Here is an 18,311-nt window from a genome sequence, read left to right on the forward strand (position 1 = left end):
GGGGCGTTATCTCCGTTCGTTAAAACCTTTTCCAACCTTTTCCCAAAACAAAGGCGCTCGCAGCTCTTGGCGCAGGATGAAAACGCATCGGACTTTTGTCTGCCATTCTTCCGCCCAGCCGCCCGCCCGCGGGGACCTTCTGGCGCGGAGGAGGGATGGCTGCTGGCCTGGAAGCTTTGCCAGGGCATGGGCAAGGAGCTGGAGGCGGCTGCTCCGCTCCCCCGTCCCAGGGGCTCCCTGAGCCCACGAGGTTTCTTCTCCTGCGTCCTCGCAGGGGGTTTCCAGCGCTGCTCTGCCTTCTGCTCCGTCCTTCTCCACCTCTTCATCAGCCTCCCAGTCCTTCGCCATCCTCTCCTCCAGGTACGGCTGGTTTCCATATGTCGTACACCTCAATCCTGCTTCTGCTCTGATAGAATCTTGGACAGAAATCACATATTTTTCCTTTTTTTTTTTAATTTTGTGGAACGACTGATTCCCTTTCCATCCCGCGTTCGGGGGCGGGTGCTGTGCCTCCTGCATGGGGAGCCCTAACCCACCCGCGGAGGAAGCCCTCGGGGCCGGCCAAGCCGCAGCTCCTCACACCAGCCCAGAAAGCCGGGAAATTTCTTGTTTGCTTTTTTTTCTCTGAAAAATAGAGAACCACAAACACAGACCTCCCAAACTGCCAACAAACACCCAAACAGACCAAAATGTTTTCAGTTATAACCTAAATATTTTCTAGCAAAAGGATCAAGATGGTTTCGGTTATAACCTAAACATCTTCTAGCAAATGGACCAAAACGTTTTCAGTTAGACCCTAAATATTTTCTAGACCCCCTCTGGCCCCGCTTGCATCCCCGCTCCCAGCGGCCCGGCCCTTCCAGCGGAAACCGCGCTCTCCATCGCCCGCCGATAGCCCGGCGTCGCTATCGCCGCGCTTATCCTGTGTCAACGCTCGGCGCAGATTTCGTTCCCTCGGGAGCACCGGGGAGTGCGTGTCCTTTGCTGGATATTGAGACTATAATAAAGCAATTATCTTGTTTGCTAGCAGGATTGATAGAAAGATCAACTTATTAAGATTGGATAAAAAGCAAATTCTGGCTGAAAGCAAAGAGCAGTTATCAAAACGTCAATATACCGAGTGTTATCTGCAGGTCCCCACAGGGACTCAGCCTCGCCAAAAGACAAAGGAATAAGGTGCCCTCTACAGCACACAAAAAACGCATTCTACTTTTGGCGCTTCTTGACCCAAAGTTAGACAGCACTTGTTTGCCTCGGCATTTATTCTAATGGGAATCAAGGACTTACAGTGTCTCACATCAGAGATCCCGTCTCCCTGCGCGGAGCAGGGCTCGGCGGGCAGCACGCTCCCGTGCCGCTGCGAGGCAGGGCTTCTCCTCGGGGCCAGGCTCCGGGCATTTCTCCCCCTTCGCCTTCAGTTTCTTTTCTGCGGTGGTGCCGCGGCCCAGCCCAGGGAACCCCATCTTCTCCCAGACGAGTACGGATCCCCTTCGCATCCCACGGCCAGCTCCGCCACCTCTCCGGGGACACCGCGGCAGGGCAAAGCCAGCCCTGGCCGTCCAGAGGGCTTAAGCACTTCCAACGTGAGCCAACAAATCCTGTTAACCCCACAGCCGCTGCAGAGGTGGGCACCACCTCCCAAAAGCCGGTAGCTCTCGACGGAGCTTTTCGCAGGATTAGAAATGGGCTCTAAAGTGGGATCCAGCCTCCCCCACGACCCAGAGACCTCTCCTGCCCGCAGACCCCACTCCCAGAGCCGTCAGGGGACAGAAACCTTTTCAAAAACATTGCCAGCACCCTGAATTTCCCGGTCTGCTCGAGGCTCGGCTCTACCCGTGCCAAAAACACAGAGAAGTGACTGGTCCCAGCTCCAGGATAATTTACCACCCCGGTTCCTCCGCCTCTGCCCCAGACACAAGCTTTTGCTCTTTACCTCAACAAACGGTAGCACAGAACTTAATAAACATGAATATGGGACCGCCAGGAGCTGCCCCGGTCATTAAAGCCCGTCGCTGTCGCAAGCACCGTGTCAGCTAAAACCCTTCCTGAAGGTGCCGAATCCCATCCGAGTTAATGCCTTGATAATTTAAACAGTCTCGCTCCATGTCATTAATTTAAAATAGCTATATACACTTTGCCTGGAGCACAGTTGCTCTCTGCTTGGGTTCTCCAACCAAGGCAAGCTGTTGGTGGGGCACGGGGGTGCCCGAAGCAGCTGTGTTTATGCACGGCGCACAAGCACACGTATCCTTTACTCAGCGCTGCACGAGCTGGTTTCAGCGTTTTATTTCCAAAACAGAGATTATAGTACACAGATGAACAGCTTCCATCCAGGTTGATATAAACAGCCCTCCTTTCCTACGCAACCACGAGAACGGCTCCTGAAACAAACAGCTAGGCTGCAGGCCTAACAGTGAAATCCCCAAACCAGGGCAAGGATCAGCCACCTCGTGGTGATCTTCTCGGGCGGGCAGTTTCCGAGGAGACCTCGGTCGCCCTGCTCCGTCCCAGAGCCCAGGCTGATGCTGGAGCTCTGCATCCCCTCCTCATACACCCCAAAAGGGTCCCCACCTCCCTGCACCAGCGCCCACTCACGCACCTGAAGTTCAGAAATGCGCCCATCATGGGATTTTCCTACGATGCTACGGACTATCCTGAAAACTCCAAGTCAAATACCGGTGGCAAATGCCATGCTATTTTCAAGCTATATTCAACTTCTTTTTGATAGGGCTATCAAAGCCTCCCTAGAAAGGGAAATGAAAAATGTTTCATTGCGTTTTCCTGGGATGAGATGGAAATAACAGCATGGGTTTATCATCAGTTGTGTTATCATCTCCCCTGTTTCCTTTCCAGTTCTTACCTCCAGCATTTTAGAAAGTCAGGGAACGACCCTGAAGGAAAGAAACACACGGGTTTAGGTTGGAAAGACAGCGCACATGAAGGCACGGGTGGCCCTGTTGGCTGTTCTTAAGTCAATTCCTGCTGGGGAAGAGTTTTCAGGGGGAATTTTATAAGCCAAGGAATTAAACTGTGCACGCTACCGCACGATCAGCTCTCATTTGCTGTAGCGTTTGGAAAAACAAACAAACCAACTCCTTGCACAGAGCGATGGCAGAGAACCCGTGGGAAGGCCCGGTGCCTAGAGCAGCGCAGCACAGCCGGGAGGAGCGAAGCCACATCTCGTCCAACATTGGCAAAAGCGCCTCATTCCCACCAGACCCAAATTCCACCACTCCAGCCTATTAGCTTGAATTACCCATGGTGGAAACAGCACGTCTTAAAGGACGGGTACTCCAGAGACGACGAATATTCTTGCTGCGTCCGACCTGCATCCATAGCACATCAGTTTGCAGGGCAACTTCATGATTTCCTCCTGATGCTCAGCTCAATGGAAATCTGGTCTACACCCTCATGGCCAACTGTCGGCAACGGCTTTGCCCCAAAGAGTCACCATGAGAGAGTCGGTGGCTTCGGAGCCTCAGCTCCTGTATCACAGGGGCCAGAGAACCTCATCCAAACATTTGTGTGAGTTCAGCTTCCAGCTCAAACAAGCAGCACGCGGAATCGTCCTGCAGAGGCGTCCCCATGGGGCACCAGCCAACAGAGAGGGAAAGGCGTCTGTGTCTGCATACACGTTTCTTCATTTATTTTTAAGCCTATCGCAGTGGGACTAGCCAGCTGGAAGGCAACCATTGCTCCAGGTAGAACAGGTAAGGACACAGCCATTATTCCTTCAGGGGAGGGAGGCCTGGAAAACAAAGGTTGCAAGAAGTCCGGCTTGAATTGCGTGAGGACAACTGGTGATTGCTGGCCTGGCTTTCAATTTTAAATACAAAGTAAAGCTCACTTTGAAATGTGACAGTTGTCTCTTTGCACCAGACACAAAAGACAGGACCACCGGCTCATCATCATGTTCCATTTATTCTGTATACATTCGCAGTGCACGTTAACGTAAGACACGAGCACTCCTCGGGTCACGCAGCACTGCTGCCGTCCTTCACCTGCGAGGTTACCCCCGCAGAGGTCTAAAGCGGGACGGGATGGATATCCAGCGACGTGGCCTGAAGAAGCAATCACACAGCAAGATGCACCCCTCTGGGCAGAGCAACTGCATCCCCGGCGGCCAGAGCCCCCGAGGCACCTTTGGTTTTCTGCCACGTCAGAAGTGTTCAGTATCAAAGACACCAGAACCAGTAACAACAAGGAGAATCGCATGGGAGAGGAGCTTGAGATAACACAGATGCATCTGGGCCTTTCAACTGTAAAATCACAGTCACTTATGGAAGAAAACCAAATTAGATCCCTTCCTTACAATTAGCCTTTTCCATACCCTGGCCTGTAATTGCCAACTTCAAAGCTCTCAGGATCTCCACTAACGTATTCACCTTTGGTCCTGTTCGGTAACAGGAATCTAAACCTGTTCTGCTGCCTGCGCACGGCATTTCAAGACGAGCCAAGTTTGGGGGAAAGACAAACTTCCCAGAAGGACAGATGGCAGCCCTCCCAGAAGCTGAATTTAGGCAATGCGTTCATTAACGATCATTCCTTAATGATACTTCACAGTCAAGATGCCAGCCGGGAGGGCCGAGCAGCCTCACGTGGAGGGACAGAGGAAAGACTGGGAGAAAACGGCTGAGAGAACAGGCAGCTGTAATACCAAGCCCTGCTTTGGTTTTTGCCCCAGTGAACAGCACGGCTTAGGTAATAAAAATAACAACACTTCAGTAACAACTAACACATTCGAGTCTCTGTGCAGAAATATTGCTCCTGCAATCCTCACAATCCAGCCTCTCCTTTGCCGTCCTCTCCCTGTAAGGCAAGTACGGCTCACGGATACTCCAGCCTCCCTCCCGAGGGGGAAAAGCAGGCACGTGAAATGGGTCGCGAAGAAAAAACACATCAAAAAACCTTCCCACGCTGAAAGACAACGGAGCGCCCGGAGAAGCTATATTCCTACCAAGAGGTTCTTAGGAAAGGGAAGGGTAAAAGATCTATTTATGCATTCACCAGGGAAGAAATATCAGGGGAAGAAGTCTGATGGATTAACTCAAAACCCAAACAAGAACCACTTAAAAAGGTTAAGACAGCCAAGATCTCTCTGCCTGGCACATGGCTGCTTACCAAGTCATCCCTCGCACTTCAGTCTCACGAGCAGAGGAAGGAGACCGGCGGAGACGCGACACCGTCCCCCGCGGGGCCACGCAGACCTGCTCCGCGGCGAGGTACGGCACCGACAGCTAAGCTGGTGCTGCCGGGTCTTCGCCGTTACCCAGGATAGCTGCGCTTTGCTGCCTTTTCTTCAGAGCCAAAGAAAGTCTCAGCAAACGCAACAGCTGACTGAGCGCAGCTCCTTTGTCCAAGTTACCAACTCCCAGACAAAACATCGAGGCGAACCATCTGCCTCGCAGAAGCAAGCTTGGGGGAGCAAGGGATCTCACAGCTTCGACTCCGCTTCGGGGACCAACTCCAGCGCGGGTTTCGGATGTACACGCGCTCATTCCTTTCCTCCTGGTCAACCGCGCGGCATCGGTTGGACGCACAGAGCCCTGGGTGAATCCTTCTTAGCTCAAAACCAGATTTGTGGCTGCAGCCACAAAGGGTGAGGTATTCTGCTCCATGGAGGTGATCGCTGGGGGGGATATTCCCGGCTTGAAGGGATAGCAGGAATCGCTGGGTATCCCTAGTTTAGTTTCCCATCCAAGTAAGCATGCGCATGTGTATTAGTGTGCATCCACTGGGAAAGTCCAGCGAACTTGCACGTAAGGCTCAAAGCAAAATCTGCGAGACCCGTCTTTACAAGGTGCCGTAAAGATACAACATACCGCACAAAGATAACTTTCAGCCCAAAGAAAACCGTAACAAGGAAAGACGCCAGGGTTATCCGGAGGGATCCCTCCTGCCCGTCACCCAAAGCACAGAACTGAAGGAATGAGAAGATGCCAACCCCGATGTCCTCCTCGCCCTTCGACCCGATACTGGTTTCTCCTCCAAAACCGTTTCAGTCGTGGCCACTAGAGGAAGCTGCAACACTGGCGAGCGCCGCTCGCGCTGCAACAGGGAGAAATCCAAAATAGTGACATTGCTGCTCCCGTGCCCCAAGAGCCACCGCCTCGGCGGCCAACCACCACTCCGGTCTCTCCTCGCACTTTCACACCACCTGAAAAATTCAATATTAAGAGGTTTTGAAAGGGTCCTGGCTACTTAATGCGGACATTGCTCTTGCGGAGTTTTCCAGAAAAGCAAAAAAGCGAGAAAATCACTGGGACGTGAACCCAATGTGCACCCTGAAAGCCATAAAGGACAACCGTTTTCCTGGCTGCCTGCACGGCGTTTCCCATTTAATTGCTTAAACATTAAACAACCCACTGCAAACAATGAGCTGCGACCGGCTTTTCATTCCCGAAGCTTTCTGGGGAGCTCGCAATACCAGCCGAGCGGAGCCTGCTGAGCCAGCAGAGCTGCTCCCCGGCCCGCGGCCGCCAGCGGGGACACAACGGGACGTGAAGCAGAGGACGTGCAGGAAGGCACCCGCCGACCACTGCGCACTGAGCGCGGCAGACGCAGCCGGCATCAGCTCTACGTTTTCTCATCTTTAAGGCCAAGGAAATTCCTCTCCTCCTTCTTTGAATGGGTGCAGCATGCTCCGGTATAAACGGGACGAGGGATGCCGTTGGGGAACGGCGATAACCTATCTGCTGCGTGCGCACACACGCAGCTACGGCGCAGCGGCCTCCTTGTCACTGCCGCTTCCAGCGGCCTGGGGAGGGAGGGGAGCATCAGGTTCACCAAAGAGGTGAGGGAGGCACGAGCCGGACAACCCAGTTCGTCTGGAGGACGTGGAAGTCGGCAGTTCAAAGGCCAAAGCCAGCTTTCCCAAAGCGAAGCTAATCCAGAGCCACCTAAACGGGATTGCAGCCGGGGCTGGCTGGGAGCCCAGCCTTTCCGAGGAAGCCCCAGCAGCGGCGTGCTTTCCCCGATCCCCGGAGCTCGCGGTCTCTGCAGACCCTCGCCCCAGCCTCGTCCCACCCGTGGGGGACGCGGCCGGGCTGGCGGCCACAGGCAGCCCCCAAGCAGCAGCCCCAGGCCTCGGCTGCTTTCTCCTGCCACCCAACAGCATCTCCCCGTGCATTTAACCAACCTGCAAACCGCCCGCGCGGGTGGGAAAGGGCCCTCACCTCTTCCTCCGTGACTGTAAAACATTTCATCCTTTCTCCCCTGGCTGAGGGGAAGAGGGGAAGAAGCATTTTGCATTTCTCAGCTCAGGCAGTGGAAAGGCAGGTTCAGAGGGAGGCTCCCAGAGCACTGCCCGTGCTGCCACGTGGGAGTTACTAGTGCTGTCCCAGAGGGCGACACTTACAGCTTAGAAACTCTTTATTTAAATAGTTTATTTAAAGCTTAACGCAGTTAACTTTTATATGTGTGTGTGTGTATATATATATATATATATAAAAACAATTTCTTCTCTCACTTCCCTAAATGAAAGCTAGATTTAGGGGGCTACATTACTTGCCTTTTTTTTTTTTTCCTTCAAATAAAGTCATTTTGTATACATACAAAAATATATTACTTGAGTTTCCTTTCAGTTATAGAGCACACAAGGGTTGGGGTGGAGAAAAGAATGGAAGACAAGCACAAGGACTTCCAAAAAAAAGGAAAAAACAGTGATTTTAAGCATGTGATGCACTTTGAAATTCGAGTGCAACAGCAAGCCAAGAAATCCACGTTCTGCCGACACAAGCATGGCACTACTCACACTTTTATCACTTTTTCTGCACTGCATGGCAGATGTCCTTGCTCCCGAAAGGGTCACATTTCAATATGACATTACAGCACCAAAACCAAAAAGGCTGAAATTCAAAAATCTGGAAATGAAGTTTCTGGAGCTCCGAAGCAGGTTGCAGCTGGACGATCGGGTTCTCTCCTCTTTCACACCGGACGCTCAGCGACTTCGACATCGGAACACGTTAGGGACACGGAGAACACAGCAAGGCTCGGCAGCGTTGCTGCTGGCAGCGGGACGTGTCGCGGAGCGCTGGATCTCTCAACTCCTGTCCCAGGGAGGAAGGTGAAGGACACAGACAGCAGGAAGGTGGGACTCGAGTCACCCAGCGCTCACTGAAACAGCTTGCAACGGCAGAGAGGGAGCCAGGGAGAGATCGAGCTGCAGCGCATCACCATGCGGAGAGGGGTGGTGGAGCAGCCTGCAACGGGAGAGGAGCAGAGACCCCACACAGGACCTCACACACCGGCCTGACAGCTCAGCTTAGACTCAGCCCTGGTGTCAAGAGAAAAATCCACATCAAAGGCCACAAATTTACCCGAAAGCCGAAATTTAGCCCTTCCAAGTCCGTAGTCGTAGGAAACAAACTGCACATTCACTCAAAACACCGATCAAATATTTCTCATGGACCCAGCCAGGCCCGTGGGCGTAGGCAACGACTCCGATACAACTCCAGGCTCGGCTGCCTGGCAGCTCCGCTCATGCTCCCACGTCTCCCGTACCATTTCCCACCCACCCTGTGTCAGTCCCAGTTAAAAAACTTTTGATTCACAGCTGCTCTTTTCCCCAACCGCAGCTCAGCAAAGCCACCAGCCTCTTCCGAGATCCGTCCCCCAGACAGAAGCAGCGAGCCACAGCGAGTACGTGTATCATACTGGCACCGGTTTTGGCAATTACCGCTGGGATGCAAAAGAACATTTAATAAATAAATAAGTAAACAAATAAATAAATCAACACCACTTCTGAACAGCCACCAAAAAGAACCCTTAAAAATCAAAACAGGGTACAGTACAATTGAAGTTTTCTATACCAAACCTCAAATCTCTCTCACAGTTGCGGTCTTCCCCTCCTCTTTTAAAGCAGGGTCTCTTCAGGAAATCAGGTTTATGTGATCACAGTGTCTGTGCCCATAGCTGTCTGTCCTCCTCTATTAATTTCTAGAGTTGCCCAATTTAAATCAAATCTGAGAAAGGGACAGATGTATTAAAAGCTTCTATGAGCTTCAAGAAAATAGGAGAAAGGAGCGAGTTGAGGGGGAAAAGACCGCAGCATGAGTTCCCAAGTCATCGGGGATCAGTGAGACCCCAAGGCAAAACCTGACTTTGGAGTGGCCCGGCTGCAGAGCTCGCCTGGAGTCGCAAGGCGTGAAATCCATGGGACATGGCCTTGATTTGCAGTGGAGCTCCTAAAGCAACTCGCTTTTGGAGAGACGCCTCCACCACGCTACTGCCCTGCCCCTGCAGCCAGGCTGCTGGCACTGCTGACGGAGCTGCCAGGCAATCAGGAGAGCTAACCCCATCCGAGGCCGTATCCACGGTGCCGGTACTATTGCTGGCACCTCCTGCCCCTCTCGCCAGAAATTTAACCTTCAAACAGCACCGTCAAATATCCCACAAGGCTTTAAAAACGAACTACATGGGAGAGACGGAGAGGGGAAGACGGACAGACAGACTAGCCTTAACATCAGCTGTAGGAGCCATCCTGTAACACCAGGTAATGGGGTAAACAGGGAAGCAGAAGGCAATGGCGAATGGAAGTCACACCGGGCCATACACTGAAGGGCGGGTACCGAAGCCACGACACAGCGCTTGCGCTTGGCGTTCCCCCTTACAGAGGCAGGTCAGTGCTGTTATGTCGAGTTTTCCGCGAAGTCCCATCATCTCTCGGCAGGGCCCTTTGCAAACTGGACATGGCCGCTGTCTTTTTTAGGTCAATGACCGCGTAGGAGTCCGTCCGGCGGGCTTCGTGGCTGGCAGGAGGTGGGACACAGGGGACCGGTGGGTTCTGATGTCCCTTGCGCGGCTCAGCCTCCAGCTCCACCTGGATGTAGTTGAGTTGCCGCGGCTGCTCTGGACGGGGCCGGGGGAAGTCGAAGCTGAAGACGCTGGGCACGCAGCCGCGACGAGGCTTTGGCAGGAAGCCGCTGCGCCGCTGGCCGCTGCCCCCGTGCAGCGCGGTGTTCTCCGAGTTCATGTAGTTCTGCAGGGGATCTTCTTCACCAGCCTCGGAGTAGCCGTTGGGGGAAGGCGTCAGCACGTCCCCGGCACCCGCGTCCTCCTCGCCCCGCCGGAGGGGCTGGCACTCCCACACCGGGGGCAGCGACGGCAAGTTCTCATAGTGCAGCAACGCCGTTCTGCGATGGGAGCAGCCGGGTAAGCCCGCGTCCTCCCGGGTGAGTTTCAAGCGCCCGCCTCGACAGAGAGAGGAGGTGCTGGGGGGCAGCAAGCCGTTGACGTTCTCGTAGACGCACTGGGGTGAAGGGCACTCCTCCTCGCACTCGTTGTTGTTGTTGTTGGGGGGGCAGAAGGGCGTCCTGCACTCCCGGTGGTGCCGACAGACGCGTCTGTAGTTGGACGCGGGACCTAACACGAACTTAACCTCCCCTGGCTGCAGAAAGACCTGGGGATTGCGGTCTTCGAGGGAGCAGCTGTGGTTCCTATGGGGGAAAGGAGGGTGGACTTCAGGCAAGGAGTGCATACAATGTCGGCCCCTCAGCTCCTGATCACCATTGGCCGTGTTGACGTAGGTGTGGGACTGCAAGGAGAGAAGCAGAGGGACAGTGAAAGGAGAAGAGAAGAGAAGAGACAAGAGTAAAGCAGCTGTCAGCAGCCGAGAAACCAACAGGAATGGAAAATGCTTCAGGGCTAATGAAGCAGGGGGAAATGAAAGAATTTCAGGAGTTGAAAATACTTTGGGAAGCCAAACACAAAAGCCATTTCTGGATTTGTGGGCTGAAGGAGAGACAAAAAGGAGCCCAACTGCAGAAGATACACATCATCTGTTTCACGCCTGATGCATATGGCACAGAACAAAAAGCAAAGCGACGTGCAAAATATTTCCTTGAGTGGCTTACACTGGCAATACTGCAGCACTCACACCTACCTAGGCTTCTCCAATAACGGTTGAGACAAGCTGGATTTTGTAGGGAAAATTCTTAAATTCTAAAACTGAGAACAAAGAGCTGAACATCAAAAATAAAAATAAAAATAATCTGAACTTGGGTGTGCATCTGCACATCAGTTTAGGGGCTGCAGTAGGAGCTGACAGGTAGGGCGGTATGACTGGGACTCAGTGCTGCTGTTAAGTAATTGCCACGCAAATCCTAGTGGTTAAGGAAACCGACTCCGTCGGCTTGACAGAGTGCCTATTCTATTGACGTATCGGAGAGCAGAAGTCTCCAAGAGCAAAATGAAGCAAAAGAGGAAAAAAAAGGATGACGAGGTATGAGGATCCCCTGAGCTTTGCTAGAGTGACAGAAACCCAGAATTGCACAGGACTGCTAGCAAAGCAAGCTGCTCGTTCATTGCTTGCAAAGAGCAGAATTTAGGACCTCCAGGTTTACCTGCTCGTCAGGCCCAATAAGGGCATGAGTAGAGTCTTCACCCACAGATGAATGCCTCAGGCTGCCCACGGAGGGGTGGCGGGCTGCGGAGTATGATAGGGTTTCTCCAGGGAAGCTGTGAAATCCATTGGGAAATCCTGGGACAGTGTACCCCAGACCTGGGAGAGAATCAAGACAGACAAGCGCTAGAGCATCGGTTTGGTATAAAATAGAGTTGACTTCATTTTCGCAGTAAGCTGGCCTCTTAACTGTACCCTGTAAGTCAGAATCAGCCTGTCTGGGCAAGATCCCCACGATGAAGTACCTAGCATAAATACAAGGGCTAGGCCCTCTTGTTTAAATCGATTTAAGTCACTCCTAATGGAGACAGGAATTCAGCAAATCCAAATTCTTCCAGATGTGGTTTCCTCTAGGAACCACTTGATCCTTGTAGATGCTACTCAAAAAGGGCACTTGGCAGCGATCCAGATGAAAACCAACGGAAGGGTGACAACTCGGTTGACTATTTGAAGGGATTTTGTTGCTGTTTCCATGGAAACAAAATCCCACATCGCAGACAAGGGGGGGCCTAAAATAAACATGCTGCACGGGGCACACGTGGACATAAAGACACGGGTCAGCAGCGAGGCAGCGCATGGGAGAGACCCACAGGCAGTTTCACACAAGCGATTGCGGACATCGCCCACGTCTCTGCATTCCCCCCTCTTCTCTCTGAGCACTGAAGGAGCCTTACTGTTGGGTGCCTGGGGGGTCCGGGAGAGCTCCCGCTCCGTGGGGTGACTGTTCCTGGTGATGACAACAGGCTCTTCCACTACGTTGATACTGTTACACTGCATCAGGTCCTGAAGCAGATTAAAGATCTCCTCGGCTCTGGAACACTTGAAGGCAAAAATCCCTGCACAGTAACGAAGAGGAGGGTCAGAAAAGCGAGAACGCAATCCTGCTTTAACAAGAGTATATGTAATTCCCGGCTCCAAATGAACAGGCAATTTTGATTTCTTTTGCTGTGTTTAACACAATCAACCCCTGCAACCCACAGCCACAGGAGAACAACCAACAACTCGGTGAATTATTGCAGCAACAGAAACACAACGCCGTGACTGCCATCTGACCAAAGGGTGCGTTATTACAAGAAAAACAGCGAGCAACCCAGTTATCTTAAGACGATCAATCCCACGTGAGCAGAGGTGCGAAAGGGACAGGCTAACCGGTCTTGTTTCATCTCTAATCTTCTCTTTTAACTCACTTGGCACCCAGTCCGGTTCTCATTACCAGGGGAAAGTCCACCCAGTGACTACTGTAAGCTGAACTGGGCCCTGTGGAGTGTGCACGTGAGGGAGGGACAAGAACGTCATATTTAAAAAATGTATGGAATTAAACAGTGTCTCCCCAAACGAGCAGCCCAAACCAGAGCTGGTGCGTGCAGAGCCAACCAATCCCAAGCTGGCACGCACACACACGCACAAAAGCCATAGCAACGAGAACGGCATGGCAACAACGGCTGCTACCCCAAAGAGTACAGTTTTAAATGTTCTGGCCAAAAAAAATAGCTATATCTGCCTTATATAAGGTGGGGAGCAGCATCAGGAAGGAGTCCTCCAAATAAAATTAACTAAGCAGAAAGAAATCCTACAAGGAAGGGAGAAAACTCATCAAAACACAACGCCATCCCTCTCATTTCTGTCTGCTTTAAGACTGATGAGTAAGTATGTGTCTGCTAAAAATTTTGTAATATATGAAGAGCAAATGGCTCTGCTTTATCCCCGCTACCTGGACCTAAATAAAAAACCAAAACACACAGGGCACCCATCTAATCACTGCATCCTGCAAAAGGCAAAACAGAAACCGAAGACAAGCAGCTCCCATCGCTGGCAACTGATAAGCACATGACTCCAGGAGAGGAAAACCCCTCTTACATAAATATTAAAAAGGAGCATACGGCACTACAGATTTGCACAGTGCTTTGCACAGACACTGAACAGTCACGCGGAGTCCTTTTGGATACGAAGGAGTTTACAAACACATTAATAGAATGAGGAAACAAACTTTTTTTTCCCGGGGATGCAGATGCCAAGAAAATGTTCGGCTCTTTAAAAGCAAGAGAGACAGACTGGTAAGGAACCGACAGGCACCATTGTAAAACTGGAGTCTATTCCCAGCATTGCTGATGACTTGGCATGTACTCCCGGGTGACTCACTTCCCTTCTCTGTGCACAGCATCTCCATGCATAAAATCAGTAAAACGTAAAACTCCTTTCCCTCTACGTTACAAGGTGCTGCCAGACACAAAATGCAAGGCATTAAGTAGAACTAGCACTACCCAAGGCAGAGCGAATGCAGAGAAAATGAAACGTGCTCCAACAACTATTGCTACTGACGTGCATTCGGCAGCTCCGGGGAATAAGCAAACCCTAAAGAGGGACCTGCAAAAAGGTGCAGGCGATGCCCTTAAGCTTTATCCCTGGAGTTAAAAAATGCTTAATAAAGCTTCAGTCTTGCAAAAAGCACTTTCTAGCTCCTAAGGAAAGAAGTCCAGCAACCTCTCCTACCAGAGCTGTGCATCATTCGGTACCGAAGCTCAGAGCTGACAGTGTAACTAACATCCTCTCTGACATTAAATACGCCCCGTCCAATGCTCAAGCCTGCTTCACCAATTACCTCATGAGCGTCGCTGCACTAGCAAAATGAGACCATTAGATTTATGCCCAGGTCCTGAGCCACAACGTTGTTCTCATTAGTGTTTTAATCAGGAGTATTAACTGTATGTGCATGCACACTCCGGTATTCTGGGGGAAGAGAGGCTGCAAAAGATGTAGGAATTTGGGAGGACACAAGCATCGTCTCACTCCGGCTGCCAGGGAACAGAAACCTGAGCGTTCCTTCCTCCGGGAACCTCCACACTCACCCTGCCCCGTCTGGCAGCGACGACCGCTCTCGAAGGAGAAGAGGTTGGAGTCATAGCCGTAGCGGCGCAAGCAGAGGTAGGGCCACCTGACAGCATCTCGCTTGTGAGTGTGCAAGATGAGCTCCGTCTGTGTCAGCTCCATAATCCCAGATCCCAGCTCGTTACCTTCATCGTCCACGTTTGTTACCTGCAGAGGCCACAGAGCCCACATCAGGAAACTCAGTGCATTGGTACCAAAAAAACCCCACCCACGAAGATACTGTTATTCCCATGGATTCCCCTTTCATTTACTGAGATGCCTTTTCTCTGCTGAGAGCATGAATTCATTGCTGGCAGAAGGCGCCAAGCCGGCAGCCCTGGAGACTGTGTGCTTGGCAGTTCAGCTGATGTGTCTCAACACAGACACTGGAACACAGCCCTGAGCAATAAAAGGTTTCTCTCCAGTTCCCCATTTCCTTGCTCGGCTGAATCTCAGTGCAGAGGCAATTTCTACTGCAAATACAAACATATTTGCAGCAGAGTTGCTTATGGAAAGGAAAAAAAAAAAAAAAAACCAGCAAACCAAAACAGTAACATATTTGCAAATCTTATCAAGCAAGAGCAGAGGTTTTCTTCCCTTTCCTGCCTGGAGTCCAATCCATGCTGGGCTTTGCTAGTAGTTGGCGCTGTGACAGGCTCTCTGATGGGGATGAAGGTGCAATACTTACCTTAAATTTGGTGGGATGGCTGTCTGGGATGCTGTCTCTGCACAGACAACTGCAGCAGCTCCCCATGACGTCAGCGTAAGAGGTAATCCCTGGGGAGAGGGCACAAACCTGAGGACAATCATGTTTTCAGACCAACTCCTCCCACCCCCTCCAAACACGCAGCAGTTACAGCCCGCATCCTCCTCGATCCCCCTGCACGTGGCCCAGTGGGTTTGGATCGCAAACTCTTCAGTGTGTTCCTCGTTTACAGGACACCATACAATATAAGGCCAATTAAAAACAGCAGCTTTCTTACCATTAGGCAATTGTTGGATTTGTTCGGAGGAGTGAGAAGGAATTCCCACTACTGTCCCTCTATCTCCTTCGGGACTTCATGGTAAGCAGGTGTCAGAGGCACCTAAAACACAAGGGAAACTGTCCCATCTTCCGTCTGACAAGGAGAACATAATTAAACAAATTAAAAAAACAGAGAAGATTAAAAAGCGGGGGGGTTGTGACTGAAGTTCCCTTCAAATATCACAAGGAAGGCAGGTGCACTTTTTTTTTTAATTAACTACCTGCATTTATATGAATATAGAAAATAATTCTGCACAGACCACTCCTGCAATTTCTGAAAAAATATACAGTCTACAGCTAAAAAACCTAAAAATAAGAGATATTTTACTTCTCGGCTTTGGGATCCTACACAACAGTGGGGTTTATCAGAGCTACAGTAGTGCAAATAAAACACTTAACACTGAATGGCCAAGAGCAGTGAGGATATGAGGAATTACACGCATCGGCTGCTTAGGAATGTGAAGGCACCTTCACTCGATGGAAGGTCCTCAGGGGTCAGGGAACCAGCAGCCTTTAAAGCAAGTGAACACAACAGCTCTTCTACTTTGGGCTACGAAAAGTAACAAATACCAGAAAACATAAAGACTCGGCTATCTGACAACAGTCAGCAAGTGCAAGGAGTTGCAGGCACTAGTAGTGAGAAATCCTGCTGTCTTTGATGCGAACTTAAAGGACTCCACATCCACTCCAGGGCAGGGGATTCAGCAGCAGATAACACGAGAGGTTGCCATGTTTTCTTTGGCAAGAACAGCTAACAATCTCTCCATCTGAGGCGTGAGAGAATAAAGCCATATGGATAACCAGCCTGGCACTAGAGCAGTAAATAAAATGAAAAGGCTATTGGAAACCTCGCACTCTGCCATGCCAGTGTCTGCCTCACCGGTTGCTCCAAATTAAACAATGAATCAGAGTTGCATCTCTGTGCAAAACCACGTTGCAGAGCTGCCCTCAGGCTCCTCTGCAGCTCAGAGCGGTGCGGAGGGACGGAGAAGAGCCGGCAGTGAGCTGACCAAGGGGTCCCATTTCATTTTTTTACAGTAAAACAGAACCTAAATTACCTTCCACTGCAACCCCATGCCTTAGCTTTGGCCCCTGAAGAATCCCCTACCACTTCCTAACCCTGTGAAGTCCCCCAGAAGAGGAATGCCTCCTTTTGAGCAAGCTGGAGGAGCTCGGGCACAAACCAAGCCGGCTGCCGCCTGCCCTCTTGCCCATGCCCGTCACCCCTAACAGTAACAACACCACACGCTCCCTGTTCAACACCACAGCCTGCTCAAGCCATCCTATTTGTTCATCTAGACTCAGTATGGATTTACTCCCCACTGACCTTACAGGCTTTGATCAATAATTTAGCAACAGATCCCTCTCTGTTTCATCTGATCTGGTCACTAGGGGCCTTGTCCTCTACTGTCTCTGCTCTCCCACTCCCATCTCATCAATTCCCTCAGCAAAAAACAATCACCTTGTAGAAAACATGTTACCTTTGCTCCCTCTTTCTTCTTTATTCCTCTCTCCCTCTGGTGCTCCCTCCACCCGCGTCGGTCTAACCTGCGAGGGGGTTAGGCTGAAGTACCATTGCCTATCCTGAACAGTTATTATGGTCAGAACTGAACAAACAAGAAAAAAACCATTGTGAGATCCCTGAACACTCCCTCGGGGCTTCCCACTACTCCTCGCTGTTGAATATTTTAGTGGCATCCCTTTCACGCAGACACCGAGACTCCCAAGGCTCCCGTCTCTTGCTCGGCGCTTTCGACACGCACCTTTCCGAGGGTTGCCTGCCCGTTCATAGCTTTAACGAGCTGAACCACGCCAACAGTACGATACGCTTCCCCGTGAGCAAGAGCACGTGCCTCCTAAGGCCAGCGGCCCCATCCTCCCCTCCAGGCTCCCCACCTCCCAGGACCCAAGGCTAAATCCTCCTCGGCGCCTTCGCAGCCCTCCTCGGCCCGGTCCCCAGACCACAGCTCACCTCTCGCCGGGTCGCTCGCTCCCCTCCCAACCCCTCTGCTCCCACACAGGCTCCGTCCGTGCCCCCAGCCTGCAGCAGCCCCTTCACACTCCTCCAAGCCACTCTCCTAAACCCGGCACTGCAGACGAGGGTCCACCTCATCCCAACGGACCAGGGCACCCCGGCACCACCGGGACCCCCGCGAGGGCCCTGTGCAGGGGCACGCATGGCCCCGCACCGCCCCACCCGTGACAGGCAGCCCCGGGCCCACTGCCCCCGCCAGCGTGGGAGGGAGGAGAGGGGCTGCAGGGGGGCACCTCCAGGGCAAGTGGGGCCGCTGGCGAGGGGAAGGGGCCGGCGGGAGGAGGCAGGGGCCTGCACAGCCCGAGGGGCCGGGGGCCGTGAGGAGGGGGCGAGGCCCGGGGGTGACGGGGGGGCTGGGGAGTGCGGAGGGGGTGCGAGGGGACAGCGGGGGGCACGGCGGGGAGCGGGGAGAGGGGGCGGGAGGGAGGCGGGGGGCAACGCGGGCCGCGGGGGCAGAGGCCCGGGCCGAGGCGCGGTGCCGGTGCCGGGGGAAGGCCCGGGCGCGGGTCGGTACCTGAGGCGCTGCCCAGCTCCGCCGTCCGGGAGCTGAGGCCCGGGCCCCCGCTGCCGGCCGGCCCCCGTCCCGGCCCGTCCCCTGCCCGGCCCGCCGGGTCCGGGCTCGGGCTCGGGGACCGGGTGCGGGTCCGGCCCCGCCAGCGCCGCGTCCCCCAGCCCGGGCCGGGCCCGCCGGGAACAGCGAGTCCGCCGGCCGCCGCCTAGAGCGTCTCGGGCTGGGAGGACCCGGACAGGCAGGAGCGCGGCCGCCAGGGGGCGCGCTGGCTCCGCGCTGGCTCCGCGGGGGCGGGGCCAGGGAGGGGGCGTGGTGGCGGAGGGGGCGGGGCCAGGGCAGGGCGGGGGGGCGGGGGTCCCGGGGCAGGAGGGGGCTGGGGGGGGCAGAGGGACAGGAGGTTTTATGGGGGGGGTCAGTGGAGGGGGATTGGGGGGGTCTGGGGTGGGGGGATGCTGGGGGGGGTCAGTGAAAGGGG

General features: G+C 53.1%; 1 protein-coding gene across 3 annotated transcripts; it reads right to left on the bottom strand.

The window, feature by feature from the left end:
• Window positions 1–8,660: 8,660 nt before the first annotated feature.
• FRS3 (fibroblast growth factor receptor substrate 3) lies at window positions 8,661–17,927 on the bottom strand. Of its 3 annotated transcripts, none has more exons than XM_082330046.1 (7): window positions 17,840–17,927; window positions 15,250–15,351; window positions 14,955–15,043; window positions 14,248–14,434; window positions 12,076–12,237; window positions 11,343–11,500; window positions 8,661–10,534 (listed from the first exon to the last, which is right to left on the bottom strand). In XM_082330046.1, exons 3-7 carry the CDS (start codon window positions 15,018–15,020, stop codon window positions 9,608–9,610), a joined length of 1,500 nt encoding a protein of 499 aa, XP_082186172.1. In that variant the 5' UTR covers window positions 15,021–15,043; window positions 15,250–15,351; window positions 17,840–17,927; the 3' UTR covers window positions 8,661–9,607. The 3 variants fall into 3 exon arrangements, with proteins under 3 accessions (XP_082186172.1, XP_082186170.1, XP_082186171.1); XM_082330044.1 differs by lacking the exon at window positions 17,840–17,927 and adding an exon at window positions 16,772–16,848; XM_082330045.1 differs by lacking the exon at window positions 17,840–17,927 and adding an exon at window positions 16,772–16,817 and having other exon boundaries at window positions 15,250–15,384.
• Window positions 17,928–18,311: the final 384 nt, after the last annotated feature.

The sequence above is a fragment of the Platalea leucorodia genome (genome assembly GCF_965183815.1).
Source record: "Platalea leucorodia genome assembly, chromosome: 19".
Classification (NCBI taxonomy): domain Eukaryota; kingdom Metazoa; phylum Chordata; class Aves; order Pelecaniformes; family Threskiornithidae; genus Platalea; species Platalea leucorodia.